The following is a 14,943-nucleotide window of genomic DNA, read 5'->3' as shown; positions in this document are numbered from 1 at the left end:
AGTTACTGACAGAGCCACAGGTTCTCCTTTCCTGTTAGAGGGGCCTTAAGAGGCCGCTGAATGCCCTTGGGGGACCCCAGCCAGAACCCCTGCCTCTCCTCATGCCTCTGCAGAGATGGCTCCCAGCCCAGGGGCCCCAGAGCAAGAGGACAGGGCAGGAGTGAGCCTGGGCCTTGGGCAGCAGGACTGAAGTGCTGTCCCTTTAAATTGGTCAGATTCTGCATCCTCATCGGGGAGATGAATCCTCAGCTATAGACATGAGTCAAAGTTTGTCGAGAAAACTGTGCACTTGACTGTGTGTATTTGTACCTCCATACGTATTTTTTTTTTTTTAAAAGAGAGAAGAGGGGACTTCCCTGGTGGTCCAGTGGTTAGGACTTTGCCTTCCAATGCAGTGGGTGTGGGTTCGGTCCCTGGTTGGGGAGTTAAGATCCCACATGCCTCGCAGCCAAAAAATCAAAACGTAAAACAGAAGCAATATTGTAATAAATTCAATAAAGACTTTAAAAATGGTCCACATCAAAAAAAAAAAAAGTCTTAGAAAAGAAAACAAACAATGAGCAGAAAAACAAATGAAACAGTGAGCAGGCCAGTGAGATGTAAGAGGCAGAAGAGAACTGACCTTGCAGGGGCTTTGGGCACTGCAGAGTTTGAGCCGAGGCATCGCGTGGCAGGATGCTGCGGGCCGGGGAAGCTCTGGGAACATCTTCCTGCTCCAGGTCTGGGGGCAAAGGTTCCAGGGCGAACGGGGGAGAGTGGATCCTGCTCCCAGTGGATACACACCAGGCTGTCCCGGACCTACCTCACTCACTCTACGTTCTAGTGGAGAGACCACCCTTGGGGGTTCTGTGACCCCTTTGCTCCATCACCCTGGCACCAGGATGCCGCCACTAACATGGCCTTACATGTGAACAAATGTCTGGGAGCTGCTCCTCCCCGGTGGTGGCATGAGTGGGACAGCGGGCAAAGAATGAGGGGGCCACAGCTTCCCCCAGACCGAGGCCACGCCTTACAGGGCAACTGGCAGCAGTCAGCAGGCTCAGGCCATACCCAGCACTCTTGGGACAACCCACACGTCAACAGCAGGCCCTCAGGCAAGGTCACCAAGAGTTGCAGGAGGTCTGAGGCAAGAAATGCAGGACCTGGGCCTCCACAGGGAGGTGAGCCATTGGCAAAGCTGAAATGCCCTGGTGGCCAGAGAGGCAAGCAAAGTGTGGGGTCTGGAGTGCCCAGCCCCTCCCTCCCCTACAAGGTGGATTTGGACCAGGCCACAATGACATGAGTCCCCAGAATGCCCGGAACTCTTCTGAGGCCGGCAGCCTGGTGGGCACCCCCTCCAAGGCAGACCCTGCCCGGCCTCAGCCTCCCACACCTGCTCCGCTGGGACCTGAGAGGGGGATGGAGGAGCAGGTAGACCTGCGTGCGCTGACAGAGCCACACTGCCCGGCTTCACACCCCAGCTCTGCCACCCACGAGCTTGGTGACCCTGGGCAAGCAGACTAAATGCCCCGTGACTCAGTTTCCCTGTCTCGGCACCCGGGGTCATAACGGCGGTTTCTTTAAAGGGCCGTTTGTTTGTTCTGAGATGATGGGGTGCTGTGAACAGGACCTCACACATACCAAGTGCCCAATGGTTAGTTGTCACAATAGGTGATGCGGGTTAGGGTGCAGGGACCTGGGAGCCGGATGGGGGTTGGGCGAGACACCCAGGGGAGCTGCAGGTCTCTCACTCTCCAAGCTCTGGAAACAGCTCCCTCTGGGATTCCAGTACAGAATTCTACTGTGGTCTTTCCGCTTACTGGCCTTGAGACCCTGAGCATGTCTGAGTTTTAAGCACGTTTATATTTTTATCTGCACCTGGGAGATGGCAGGGTCTTAATACACATACTTGGATTGAATAAATTGTTCAGGCAAATGACCACCTAGAGGACTAAAAATGTAATGAGGTGGTATAAGCTCTCTGATGTCCTTCCGGGCCAGGAAGCCTACAATGGAACATGGCACCTTTAGGGTGTATTGTGAGAATGGTTCCCCAAGTTTGATCTTGTTTAGTCAGTAGATTGACGGGTTACTATAGAGCTAAGTCTCCCAAAATCTGCTTTAAGGAGACCAAGCTGAGCAGCTAGTATAATTTCCCCTTCTCGAGTCCCTTTTGGAAATGCATGTCATATACGGGATAACACGCCAGAAACAAGGGCCTTCTACTGTATCTTCTTCTTGGTACTAAATTCTCCTAAGGACTTAGGGCTTGCCTCAGGAAAGAGAGGTTTCAGGCAAAGGAGGCCCAGTGGTAGACGTGAGAGACGATGAGAGAGCATCCTTTTGCCTTGTCATTTCCCTTCTCACAGCCCCACTCTGGTCTCGCCCAAAGGGGAATTTTAACCATCCATCGATCACCTCACACCTTCTGAATTCGTACTGTTTATAGGGGGACTCCTAACAACCCTTGACTCAGTCTTTCCTGACAGGTAGGAATGAGTCAGCGCTTCGGGCTGTTAGCAACAGTATCTGACTTAGCACAGAGAGAACTTATGGGAGGGGCCCTGCGCTCAAGGAACAAACAGGAAGCGTGGAGACCAGGCACAGGCACGCCGGCAGCAGGCACCACGGCCAGGGAACGCACATGTGCCTCCCTGTCTACCCGGCTACAAGGATGCTGCAGTCCCATCAGCCCCTTCTCGCCTCGCTTGCTCCAGGTTCAAAGTGCTGGGGGAGAGTGCTGGATTGGGCCACGGCTTGGGCCACGGCTGCCGTCGGCTGTCCTGGGGGCAAGGATGGTTTCAAAGGTGGGAGGCAACGGTGGGGGGCAGGCACACAACGAGCAACTGTGGTGGCAATAAGAAAGGGGGGAGGGGGTGGGCTGGATAGTGGCTGATCCCCAGCCCCCCCCCTAGAGAAAAGCTCACAAGAAACGTGCAGGATGCGTGGGAAGAAAAGTCAAGCGCGCTAACAGCATCAAAAAGAAGCCTAATAGATGAAAATACGAGCTGACTGCCTTGGAAAGCATCTTGGGAAAATGGCAACGCTCCCTAAATGTATATGGTCATTGCAATCCCAAATTAAGACACCCACCGAACTTTCCAAGATGCTTAAACTAATTCCAAACTGCACGTGAAAGACAAAATGTGGCATGGCCAGGACAGTCTTGAAAAATAAAGACGAGAAATTCAAAACATATTACAACACCATAGTAATTAGCATCATGTAGATGAAAACAAAAAGATCACTGGAAAAAAGAAGAGCTGAGAGACAGAACCACGTAATAGGAGAATTTGGTAGATGTCAAAGAGCCATTTCACGTGAAGAAAAGAGGACAGTCCTGGCTGTCTATGGGGGAAAAAAATAAAGTTAGATTCACATTATATCATTAAAAAAAAAAAATCCAGGCGGGTTAAAGACGAAAACAAACCGTGGCGTTACATGAAGAATATATCACAAAATATATTTAAAACTTTGGCCTAGGGAAGGGCTCTTAAAATACAAAATACAGAAACCTAAGTAAGATGAATAAATCTGACTTCTAAAGTGGTGAGAACGACATCAAATACACCACAGCAGTTCGAAGACATGCAGTGGAATAAAACCTATGTTCACAAAAAGATGTGTTCAAGAATATTCATAGGTTTATTCATCCTAGCCCAAACTGTAAGAACTCAGGTGTTCATTAATAAGACAACAGAGAAAGTGTGGTCTGTTCGTACAGTAGAATACTACTCAGCAAGAAAAAGGAAATTACTGATGATTGTAACATTATGCTGAGCAAAAAAGAAATCAGACACAAAAGACCACACACTGCATGAGCCCATTCAAACTCTCCTAAAAACTAATTTATGGTAGAAAAAAATCAAATCAGAACTGAGGTCACCCCTGGAGGCAAGAGGGGAGGGACTTGTGACGCCCAAGAGGGAGCATGAGGGAACTTTCAGGAGTGACGGTCATGCTCCTTATCTTGACAGGGGTTTGGGTGACATCTGCATCCTTGGTCAAAACTTAGCAAATGCATACTTAAGAGTTGTTTTATTACCTGTAAATTTTATCTCAGAAAAAATTTATAAAAAATTAATGAACTCTAAATGATATACGTGTTGAAGTATTTAGGGATAAGGTTGCTGATGACTACGATTTCCTTTGAAATGCGTCACAAGGTAAGATGCAAGAATGGATGGATAGATACAGAATCAAGGAAGTAAGAGTAAAATGTGAAAGGTAGAATCTAAGTGGTGGGTATATGGGTGTTCTCTGTACATCCTTTCAACTTTTCTGTATGTTTGAAAATCTCCATAATAAAATGTTGAGAAAAAAAGATAACAGACTGGAGGAAACATATCTCCAAGATATGAGATTTTTACCCAGAATACACAAAGGGCTAATTATCAATAGGAAAAATAAAAAACCCAACTGAAAATAAGCAAAGGCCTTTAGAAAAAAAAGCAGATGCCAACAATGTCTGAAAAGATCATCCTCTTTGAAAGTGGAAAATTTGAATTCAGACAACAGCACCCCTCTTCCCCCTCCAGGCTGGTATCGCCTTGCGACGCTTGGCAGATGTCAGCGGGTGGTCGTGTGAAGCAGAACAGCCAGTTTGGCAGTACCTGTGAGTCTGTTGAAGCTGCTAATCCCACCACCCTGAACCATCACCCAGCACCTCTCCTGCAGGCTGGCGAAGAATGGACCAGGCAGCGCCGAAGATGCAGAAAAGCCATAGCAGGACACCAGGCAAGGAGCTTTTACTCCTGTGTGCAGTGGTTAGAATGGAGTCACTACGGAAAAACCTATGACCTACCGCTAAGTCAGAACCACATACTGCCTGTACAGCGTTTACAGAAAAGCAAAACTGCTGAATAAGTAAACACACACAGAGCAGAGAAAATGGGCTGGAAAAATCCAAACTCCTGCCTTGCTGAGGAAGCAAGATGAGGAACATGAGCCAGAACAACCACTTGATTTGAAATAAATGTATAGATACACACATGTATTGCTTGCCTAATTAAAATGAAAAGCATTAATCTATTACCAGTTCAAAACAAAGCTCACCCAGGCTTTAACTTTCCCAGCACTTATTTCAGAGCAAAAGTGGCAAATTATGTAATTTATTTAGGATTTTATAACCTATATCCCCAAATCAGCCTTTCATTTCTCTCTGCCATTCCTAAACCAGTTCTCACCTACCACGTAGCACAGGTCTCCCCAAACTCCGTGGACCCTTATAAGATGGCAGTGATTTCTCTCTCTCTCTCTCACACACCCACACACACACACACACACAGGTCCAGGCACCTGTTGATTCGTGGCTTCGAGCAGGTGCTATAGAACAGCTTTCTACCAGAGTCAAGCCAGACTTCTATCCTTTTGAATTTTCTTCAAACTATGAGACGGGGTGAGATGGCAGGGTATCTGCTATAATCACTAATCAATACAGTTCAGATCTGTCACCTAATGCCACCCCCCACCCCCAGGTGCTGAGTCATACCTGACTACGTGGGCAGAAAACTTTGCAGTCGCTCTCCCCAGCCACTTCAAAACTTTAAAGAGTGGTTTGCTTTTAAGTATACTACACAGAATTGACTTCAAGCGAGAATTCACGAAATCTGCGTGTCCGGAATACATTGTATGACTGATAAGGGCAGAGTGTGGGCGTGTATATATCCATATGATTTCAGCTGTTTCTCCACCATTTCGTGAAACAAATCAAACAGCTCACCAAAACTAGTTGAAAGTTTTATTTATATAAAATTCATTAAGAACATAAAAGATTGAGTTTCTTTAAAAAAAAAAATCTGCAGTTATTTACAGCAGTATTGCACAAGTAAAGTGGCAATTACCCTGTCAAAATTCATCAGTGCAAAACACAAGTAAGCCAGGGAAATTGCAATACATATGCTACATACGCTGGGTCCTAGGAAACAAGTTAGTGATGAATCAGTATACAGACAGATCAGTGCTATTTATAAATGAGTACCTGATGAGTTCTGATACAGTAACTAGTGGTCACAGAACCTGGACATAAAACGTAAGAGAGCTTCTAAAGTCTGAAATTCCCAAATAAAAGTAGTCAAGTTACTTAGCCGGGAGCTTGAGGCTGCTTCTTGCACACAATGCTGTTTGGAGCAGGACAGGAGTTACCCCAGCTGGTTTAGCGACACGCGCGGTCACATTCCTGCACACACGCGTGTGTGGGGTGGACACACGCAGGCACCAGGCTAAATCAGCAGGGATGACAGAGCCATTGACACAGAACCGCTAGGAAGTCTCTTTCAAGCTTCCACTTCTTCACAGCCAGTCCAGTGGGGCCCCCAACCTCTCTCGAAGGCTTTGGAGAAGCAGAAGGAAAGCGTCACCCTGAAGAAGCAGGTGGATCAAATGCAGGGACCGAATGGTTCAGGGCAGGGGCTGTACAATTAGTTCCTGAAGACACACGGTTTAGTCCGCACCTCAAAGCACAGGAAGCCACAGAGCGGGTGGCGGGAACTCAACTACTCATCAGTTGCCAGTGAGGGGTTAGTGGTGGGAGGAGGTCCTGAAGTCGCTCTGGAAGCAGGGGCCACTGGTCCCACTGCGCCTTCATCCTGCCTGACCCCTGCCCTCAACAATCTCACCACAGCACCTCCGGAAGAAGACGTTTCCATTTCTCTGAACGTGGTATTGTCAGGGATAAATTTTCAATGGAAAAAAATCCTTCCCAACTGCCCATAACACATATTGGGTTGGCCCAAAAGAAGTTCGTTCGGGTTTTTCCACAAGATGTAATGGAAAAACCCGAACTTTTTGCGCACACACACACACACACACACACGTATACATTTTGGCTTTAAAATACGGCCTGGAGTTAACAGCATTTGCTTCCATGAGAAGCTAGCCGTTGGGGAACAAGAGAAAGTCACTGGAAAGCTCTAGAGTAGAAGCTGACAGCCTGCTAGGTTTATGGTCTCTCATTGGTGTCTAAACACAAACTTCAACATGAGGACAGCAAACTCTACGAATCTAAACCCATTTGACTAGAAATACCAGGAACCAAAGTTGGAGGGCCACCCCGGGGGAGACCACGTGGCCTGCAGTGAGCTAACCAGTCGCCACCTCAGAGTTAAAGCAATTAACAGGACACCAGGGGGTAGGGGTCACGGAGGTCAACACTTTTCAGAATTTAAGACATTAAATAAGCTGGAAATAAATATACAACATCTCTACAAGTTACAGCATTATGAAACAGTAGGACACATTACATAGAAAAAGAATCTACAATATTTACAATCCTCAATTCTGAAAAAGTTTAGTAAAAACAGTGATTTTTTTTTTTTTTTTTTTACTCATTTATGCTGTACAAAATTTTACAAGAAAGGTAAAGGAAACATAATAATTGCACACAGACGTTTGGCTCAGTTGATAAGTAAAATATGACTTCCTAATCTAATAAATAGTCAAAATATATACAACATTAAGAAGGGGAAACAGGAGAAAGCTGTTGTCTACTGTGTACATTTTTTTTTTTTTTTTTTAACTCGGAAGAAATTTTCACCTGGTTTCTCCACAACCAAGAAAAAAAAAAATTCTTCATAAACAGGAGTCCAGGTAATTTGCAGATTCACTCATGAAGTTAATTTCGTGTGTGTTTATTGCATTTCTGTGAAAAGTCACAGGACACTTTCTACAAACCTCACGTGAGACGAGGTGGTCAAGGCACAAAACCCGCATTCAGTTTCCAAAAAGGGATCGAGTTATTTTTTTCTCTATAAAAAGTCAAAGAAAGGAAAAATAAGAAGTCAAAGGTACACCCACAGTGGGTATACTTTCTGCAGGGAGGCATCTTGATAAACAGATACGTACAGTACAGAGACGTCCAGTCACCTCTCTTAAGTCCTGGGGCAACACCCTCTTAATACTTCTACAATTCATAGAATCTCTAATTTCCTCACCAGCTGCTTCCACGGCCAGCCCTGGGGCCTGGAGGCCGCCAAGCCCGAGGTAAACTTGCACGTGGGTGAGCGAGCTCTCAGCCCCCGGGCACCAGGGCTGAAGGAACAGAATAAAGTGCTCCAGTCCGAGAGACTGGCCCGTATAGAGCATGGAGATCCTGGGAGGGGAGCGGCCCAGAACCAAATACGTCTTTGGTGTGTGTGTCCAGCAGGCCCACGGCTGCAATTCCACCAACCACCTTAACAACCGCGTGGACTTGAGGACCCTGCAGAGGGGTTCAAGACATGTCAAGGACACAAGCTGAGACTCAACACAGCTTTAAAACAATTCAAGACCCCAAGAAGGTATCTGGGGAAAAGAAAACTTTTAGAAGGAAGAATATTTGGAGTCAAATATCTCTACCTAAGGAAAAAGTGTATATGCAACATATATATATATATATACTTATATAAAATTATGAAGATACAAAAATGAATCAATTTTTCCAACTGATAACGTGAAAACACTGGTTCTCGATGGGCCAAAAGCAAATACGATAGTTGTTGTTGGCACTGTTGACTCATCTGAAAAATCACGTATCTTTTTTAAAAAGCTGTTCAATGATCTGAGGTTTCTAAAACTATAAGAGTGATGGGGTTCACAGAATGATCTCCACCTCCCCTCTTTCAATGCTCCCTAATCTGTCTTTCTTGGGTCTCCCCAGTAGTTTAACTGCCTTTGAAAAGACTGACCAACTCGTGGGCTTCCATTCTCTGCCATAATCATGGCAGGCGCGGAGGAAGGGCATCCCCAACAGAAGTGGCCGCATGAAGGGGGCCTGACAAAATCCAGCCGTCCCAAGAGAAGTGGAACAAGTGACACAGACATCTGTCAGAAGGCCAAGGGACCATTTCAGACTTGTGTCCAACGGGGTTTTTAATGGAACTGCCGAGAGCAGAATTAAGTCTGTGTTTCAAAGAGTGGGAACCAAGTGTTAGCCATCAGAAGCCAGATGAACTCTGAGTTGGACAAAAAGCCAGGATGCCCAGGAAACAGCTGTCTCAAGTCCCGCCCATAGCCTGCACCAGTTCCCACAAGGGCTCGAGCTTGGATACCTCGACGGGAACTCGGCTGCACGTGGGCATGTTAACCACCTGGGGGCCTTAGGCTAAGAGTCCATCCTGCGATATGGGAAGGTCTGCATCCAGAAAAGCCAACAGTGCATCCCTTGTGTTATGACCGCCATTACCTCTTCAGAACACTTCTAAACGACAAGCCCATCAAAACCAAACGAAAACCAACATCGAGCACCTCCCAGTGAGTAAGCTACCAATAGACCAACAGACCTGTGTCTGATACAGGCAGATACTAACTCATGTTCCGACCCAATTATGCTTTTTACCATGAAAATACACTGGACCAAATGTGTGCATCAGGGTCCCGACAGGCTGGAGGAGCGTCACCAAAGGACGTAAGGAGAAACACAAGAAGAGTCTGAAATTTTGCCACAGACGCAACTGAATTTAAGGAGGTAAGTAGATATTTACAAAATGGGAGTGGCATGTCAATACAGGCTGACAAGAGACCCCTCTGCCCCTTTTACCAGTTCCATTTCCTAAGAACTTTTTTGGTATTAATAATAATGACTTAAAAAAAAAAAAAAAAAAGGTCCAAAAGGCAATGGCAGGGAAGGGAGGGGCCGCATCATACCTCTCCTGTTTAAAAATGCTGGATGGTGACCTCTAAAAATAAACTAAGGCAGCTTTATAATTCAGCTGGCTCAGTTTCCACTGCAGAGTTTACACAATCCTCTGAGAGTAGGCAAAAGGTTCTTAAAATTTTAGTACAAAAATCACTCACGAGTTGGTTAAAAAGTTTCCGTTTCCTTTTTGAAAAACCTGTTCTTATCAAAGAAGGTGGGAACAAAAAAAAAAACAACACACGGCATGTAAACACCATTCTTGCATAAAATCCTGCTCCAAAGAACCATGATTTGTACATTGTTTAAAAAGACAATCCTCCCTCATTTACATTCACAACAAGCTTCTGTTAGAAATTCGGCCGCGTGGTGATGATGAAAGACAAGGTCAGGTCCACGTGCAGCTCGGTGTTCTCCGGGGCCACGCCGGCAGGCTCCCCGCCCGCCCCCTCCGGCGAGGGACCTCGGGCTGCACAGCAAGGGCACCGAGACACCGAGGCGCTGGGCTTGTCGGTCTGAACGAGCAAAATGTCTGCACATCCCGGCTCCGTGAGGAACCCGCTGTCACTGCATCCTCCACACCAGACGGATGATGTGGCGTAACAGTCGTAAGATAACCATTTGCGGGTGACCTTCGGCTGCTTGGTGATTATTCAGAAAGACCTGAAACAACAAAAGGAAAGCTCCTTACTTTCCAGCCCCGACTTATTTCGGGGGCTGGCGGGGGAACCCATATTTAAGGGAGCAAACAATCCCACCTGAACAGCTATGAAGGTGCCTCTTAAAGGGCCACTTCTTCCCTGAGATGTCACTGCATAAACAGCAGGCACACCGAATGATGGTTTTCTTTAAAGCGACCAAAAGGATGTTTGGAAAACTCAAAGAGAATCCCTGAATCATGTTTCCCCCCCCTTTTTTTTTTTTAATTGTAAACTCTTGTAAATTCTTCTTTGGAATAAAGGAGGCTTTTACCGTTCACAAGGTTATTTGTGAGTTGCAATTTTTCCCTGTATTCCCCCATTCAATCTGGGCTGCCACAATCAGACAGACAGAAAGTGTGAGGACACTTTCTTCTTGCATCTGTAGTGGAAATCTTAGCAGACAGTAACTGCCCCAGGTCTGTCAAATAGATGCACTGTTTCCCCTTCTAAAAACCACATGATCTTTCCACAGGTGACACCATCGCTGGCTGGAGCTGCCTTGATCAGGAAACGTAGCAACCATTGGAAAACGAGTATCCCCACCAGCTCTGCGCAGGTGCTGGAGAAAAGCCACTCCCAAGTCCCGGAGTCAGGGGGTCCCGTGAAGAGAGGCGCAGGTAAAGCAGATGGAAGAGAGGAAAGAAAGAACTTGGTGGATGCAAGGTAACCATCTTACTGCCCAAGTTACCAACATTCAAATATGTTTCAGACTCCCTCAAGGGTGAGTTTCAGGTGGCTGTCATTTACTTGAGAAATCAGTGATTCGGGGTAATTTGCCCTAAGAAGCTAAATAAAGTGGAACACTTATGTGCCACCGTGTCTCTGGCTGTCGGTGAGCAGCTCCGCTGGGTAAGCGCTGTTGGTCCAGTGCTGCGGCTACGGTCACCGACACAGGCGGCGTCAACCACTGGCCCCTCCAGTACCCCGGAGTGGCAGGCAAAGAGCGATGAAAAATAGAAAAGCCCTGTTTGCTGGGGCCCACCATAGGATCATGACAAGCTGAGAAACTGTTCCAAAGGAAACGGCCAGGGTATTTCAAGGTCTCAGAGGTCCTTGGGTCTTCCACCTTCCGAGCTCTAATCCGTTTCGCGGGTAAGTGCAGGGTGTAAACTCAGAGCAGCCACAGCTGGTAACAGAGCACATCTGCCTCCGTGTCAGGAGCTGTGACCAGTTTCCCTGTTCAGGTCTGAAATCCACACCCCAGGCCAGCTCCCTGCTCTGTCTGGAGCGCTCCACCAACCCCCTTCTCACTCCGGAGGGCTCGGGGGTGCTTTCCAACACACATCCACGGGACCACCGGCCACGGGGCAGGCTGAGGACAGGCGCCCCCTTCCCAGACACAATCGCTGTTCACAGACGCCAGCTGCAAGCAGAGCTCCCTCTCCGCCACTGTTTACACAGCCCTCTGGGGCTCGTTGTACGGGATGGAATTGTGATAAGGCCGGAGCACTTCCCTTGCTCCTTCCAGAACCAGGAACCAGACTGGAGGAAATCAGCTTTATGTAAGCGATTCCTGTAGAGGCGCTCCGTAACCACAGTCTGCGATTTTTATCTGCTTGACACACAAGATTGCTTTGTTTTGATTTAACTTTCAAAATTACTTTGCTTCTTCTGGGTGAGAATAATTTAGGGGAAGGTTAATTTTAGTTGAGACTAATATTAACAGGTTGAAAGAGGCTTATTCAAAATAAAACCACGACTTACTAAAATGAAGAAAGTGTATGCAGGGCTGAGCTAAATCATCACCTCAAGGTGGGAAATCTCAAGCCAAACAGTTGTCACCGCTGGCCTCAGTAGGACCGGAGAATGGAGTCAAAATGACGCCACGAGGGGACTGGGTCACACAGTAGGGACAGACCCCAACTGTTGACACTTAGCCAATTTTCTATTCCAGAACTAGCAGTGTCTGAGAGGAGAGACCTTCCACGCACCCTTGAGGACAGCAGGTGTAGGATGAGAGAAGTCTTCCCGAGTTTTTTAGACTGTTGCTTTCGTGTCACATAAAAGTAATATGGGGGGGGGTATGCAAAGACATGCCAGGGTGGCAGGGGAAGGCAGGAAAGGTCTGTTAAAAGGAACACCCAATCCCTGACAAATGAGAAGATGCTGCAACATCTGGGTTAGCGAGGATACAGGGACACCTGGCCCCTCGACAGCACGCGTGACAACACGGCACACGCCGTTAAACCAGCGAATGATTGCTTTTGGATGACATTCCGTGGAGGAAGCCATTACCACTGATTCCAAGAGCCCTGCCAGCCCAGAAAGCCCTCGACAGCTGGCAGAGTCCGCCGAAGCTGCTGCTGGCACAGCGTGGATGGCCCACACCTCACAAACAGCTGGAGGACGGGCAGCTGGCGCCAGGGCAGACGCGCTGCCCTCTGACACCTGCAGCCGTACTGATCAGCTTCCTTATGGGAGTCACCGAGCACACGGTCTGGGCCTGACGACGCTAACGTGGGGCAGGCGTGGTCGGCCCAGCCAGCGTGAGATCTTAGGCTTCTGGCCTCCAGGACTGTGAAGAAATACATTTCTGCTGTCTCAGGCCCCCTGTCCGTGGTCCTGTGCTCCGGCCGCCCTAGCAAACTAATACACCGGCTCATGCTTAACCATCGTTCCTGGTCCTTCACCTTTCAAGTGAAAAACAAAACTTCTTAGCTCATAGTTGCGTAATGCTGTTTTAGTCTAAATCATAAAAACACTTTAGAAAGATACATTACAATGATTCATTTGGGGAAAGAACTAAAAAACTAAATATGCTCCTAGGTACAGACAATTTATGTCTTACACACACACATATACAAAGTGCAGGATCCCATCCAACTGGGATTTTCATCTCCACGGTCTAGATCAAGACGCGGATTATTTGGGGTGACTGACTTTTATGGCCATCCTGACAGCCCATGCTCCTCTCTGGCTCAGGGGCTCCGGCATCACGGGCAACGCTCGACTTCGTAGCCTGTCTGCACCCAGCTAAGTCTCGTGGGCACTCCTGAGTCACCAGCACCGCACGCAGGAGAGCACGGCGCAGCCCACCGTACAGCGCGCCCACGGGGCCACCATCAGTGAGAACAGCCCGAGAGAAAGCTGCCCTGTCTCAGGAGCCAGAGGCAGGCAAGTGCAAGCTCCCACCTCGCAGACGGAAACACATCCACACATGCCAGTGAAACCTGAAGCCTACACCAAAACGCAGTCAAGATGCGGAGGGTCCTTCTTGTCCGAAGAGCAACATGACAGCATCTCCTTTACGGAGCTTACACCCTGCTGAGGGACAGAGCCATGCGAATGAACACGATCTTGTGACAAGGGTAATACAGAGGTAAAGACAATGACAGAGAAAGAAGCATCGGCCAGAGAGGCGGGCAGCGGGGCCAGGAGAGCCGGGGCAGGAAGGCACAGAGCCAAGCCCCATGCGGAGTCAGAGAAAGAAGAGTTACTGGGAGGAAAGGAGAGGGAATTACAGGAGGAGAGGCAGGGCCCTGCACGCAAGAAGGAGCAGACGGCTTGGTAAAAATCGTCTTTTGTGGTAAAATATAGTATTTGATTTTTCACAATAAGCCAGAATGAAAAGCAGTGTCAAATTCCGGGACTGTTCCATCCAAGAATCGTCCCATAAAGGTAAGCGATGGATTCAGGAGCTCTGAGTTTCCCCGGACAGACTTAGGTTTTCTTTGAAGATGTGAAATATGACCTTGGAGACAGTGTCAAGAGCATTCAGCAGGGACGTTCCCTGCATGTCCACACCAGAGGCCACGGGCTCACCTGGGTGGCACATGGGGGTAGGCTGTACCGAGGGTCTGCCCTGGAGTGGGGAGCAGGGTCCAGGCTGACTTTTCGTGACCGGGGAGCAGCCCGCGTGTCGAGGAGCTGGGCCTCCGCGTGGGGTGGGACAGGAGAGTAGGCTCAGGGACCGGACACAGCGCCGGCGACCACCATGGCTGTAGCACCGGGACCGCCTCAGGTTGCACTCGAGGCCACCAATCAAGTATCAGGGAACTTAATTACATTTTAACGCCAAAACAATCACAGCCAAACCAGGGAAGCAGGTGTGCCGCATGCAAAAGAGGCCTGGAGCCCAGGCTGCCCCGGGGAACTGGCCAGGTTGACCACAACATACCCACAGTGGGCCGCTCTGATCCCGCTTCACTCTCCTGCAGATGGAGAGGAGCCCAGCCTCCGGAAAGTACACAAGACACAGCAGGCCTTCGGACTTTGTGAGCCTGAGCTTGGGGATGAGAAGGCTCGCCCGCTGTCACCGATAAATGGAACAACCTGGCACACGCCTTTTCAGTCTTCACGACCCCCGAGCCAGCGTGGCTCTCCTGCCCTTTCACAGACGGAGCTTGCGGGTCAGGAACCACCAAGTAACCCCGACAGTTCAGCTCAACTCCAGCTCAGTGCAGAACATACACTCACCGATCCGGGCTCCAAAGGCAGGGTCAAACCTCGCTGGGCCAAGTGACTCAGTACGTACAACCCACAGGTACACTCAGCATTACTCAAGGGGGCTTACCGTCAAAACCACACAGATGCGCACAGTGCCGTAAAAATAAAGGTTGAGGAAGATCACAAATATTAAGAAAGAGAGACTTACCCTGGGAACTAGGGCTGAGATTTGCTGCAACAGAACCACAGTTAAGGGAAGAGTTTCCT

At 48.3% G+C, this 14,943-nt stretch overlaps 1 protein-coding gene and 1 non-coding gene across 7 annotated transcripts in view; both read right to left on the bottom strand.

Annotated features, from left to right (window-relative positions):
• Window positions 1-7,283: 7,283 nt before the first annotated feature.
• Window positions 7,284-14,943, bottom strand: part of BCL2L11 (BCL2 like 11) — a 44,661-nt gene continuing 37,001 nt past the window's right edge. For all 6 annotated transcript variants that reach the window (XM_036872606.1, XM_036872604.1, XM_036872605.1 and 3 more), the window contains one exon: window positions 7,284-10,252. In XM_036872606.1, the coding sequence (XP_036728501.1) occupies window positions 10,154-10,252 (99 nt within the window). In that variant the 3' untranslated portion in view covers window positions 7,284-10,153. The remainder of the gene's footprint in view (window positions 10,253-14,943) is intronic.
• LOC118906567 lies at window positions 10,595-10,725 on the bottom strand. The gene has a single exon (XR_005022547.1). It is a non-coding gene; the product is annotated as a small nucleolar RNA SNORA31 (small nucleolar RNA).

The sequence above is a fragment of the Balaenoptera musculus genome, chromosome 13, assembly GCF_009873245.2.
Source record: "Balaenoptera musculus isolate JJ_BM4_2016_0621 chromosome 13, mBalMus1.pri.v3, whole genome shotgun sequence".
NCBI classification, from domain to species: Eukaryota; Metazoa; Chordata; class Mammalia; order Artiodactyla; family Balaenopteridae; genus Balaenoptera; species Balaenoptera musculus.
This window is presented reverse-complemented; position numbering and strand designations above follow the sequence as displayed.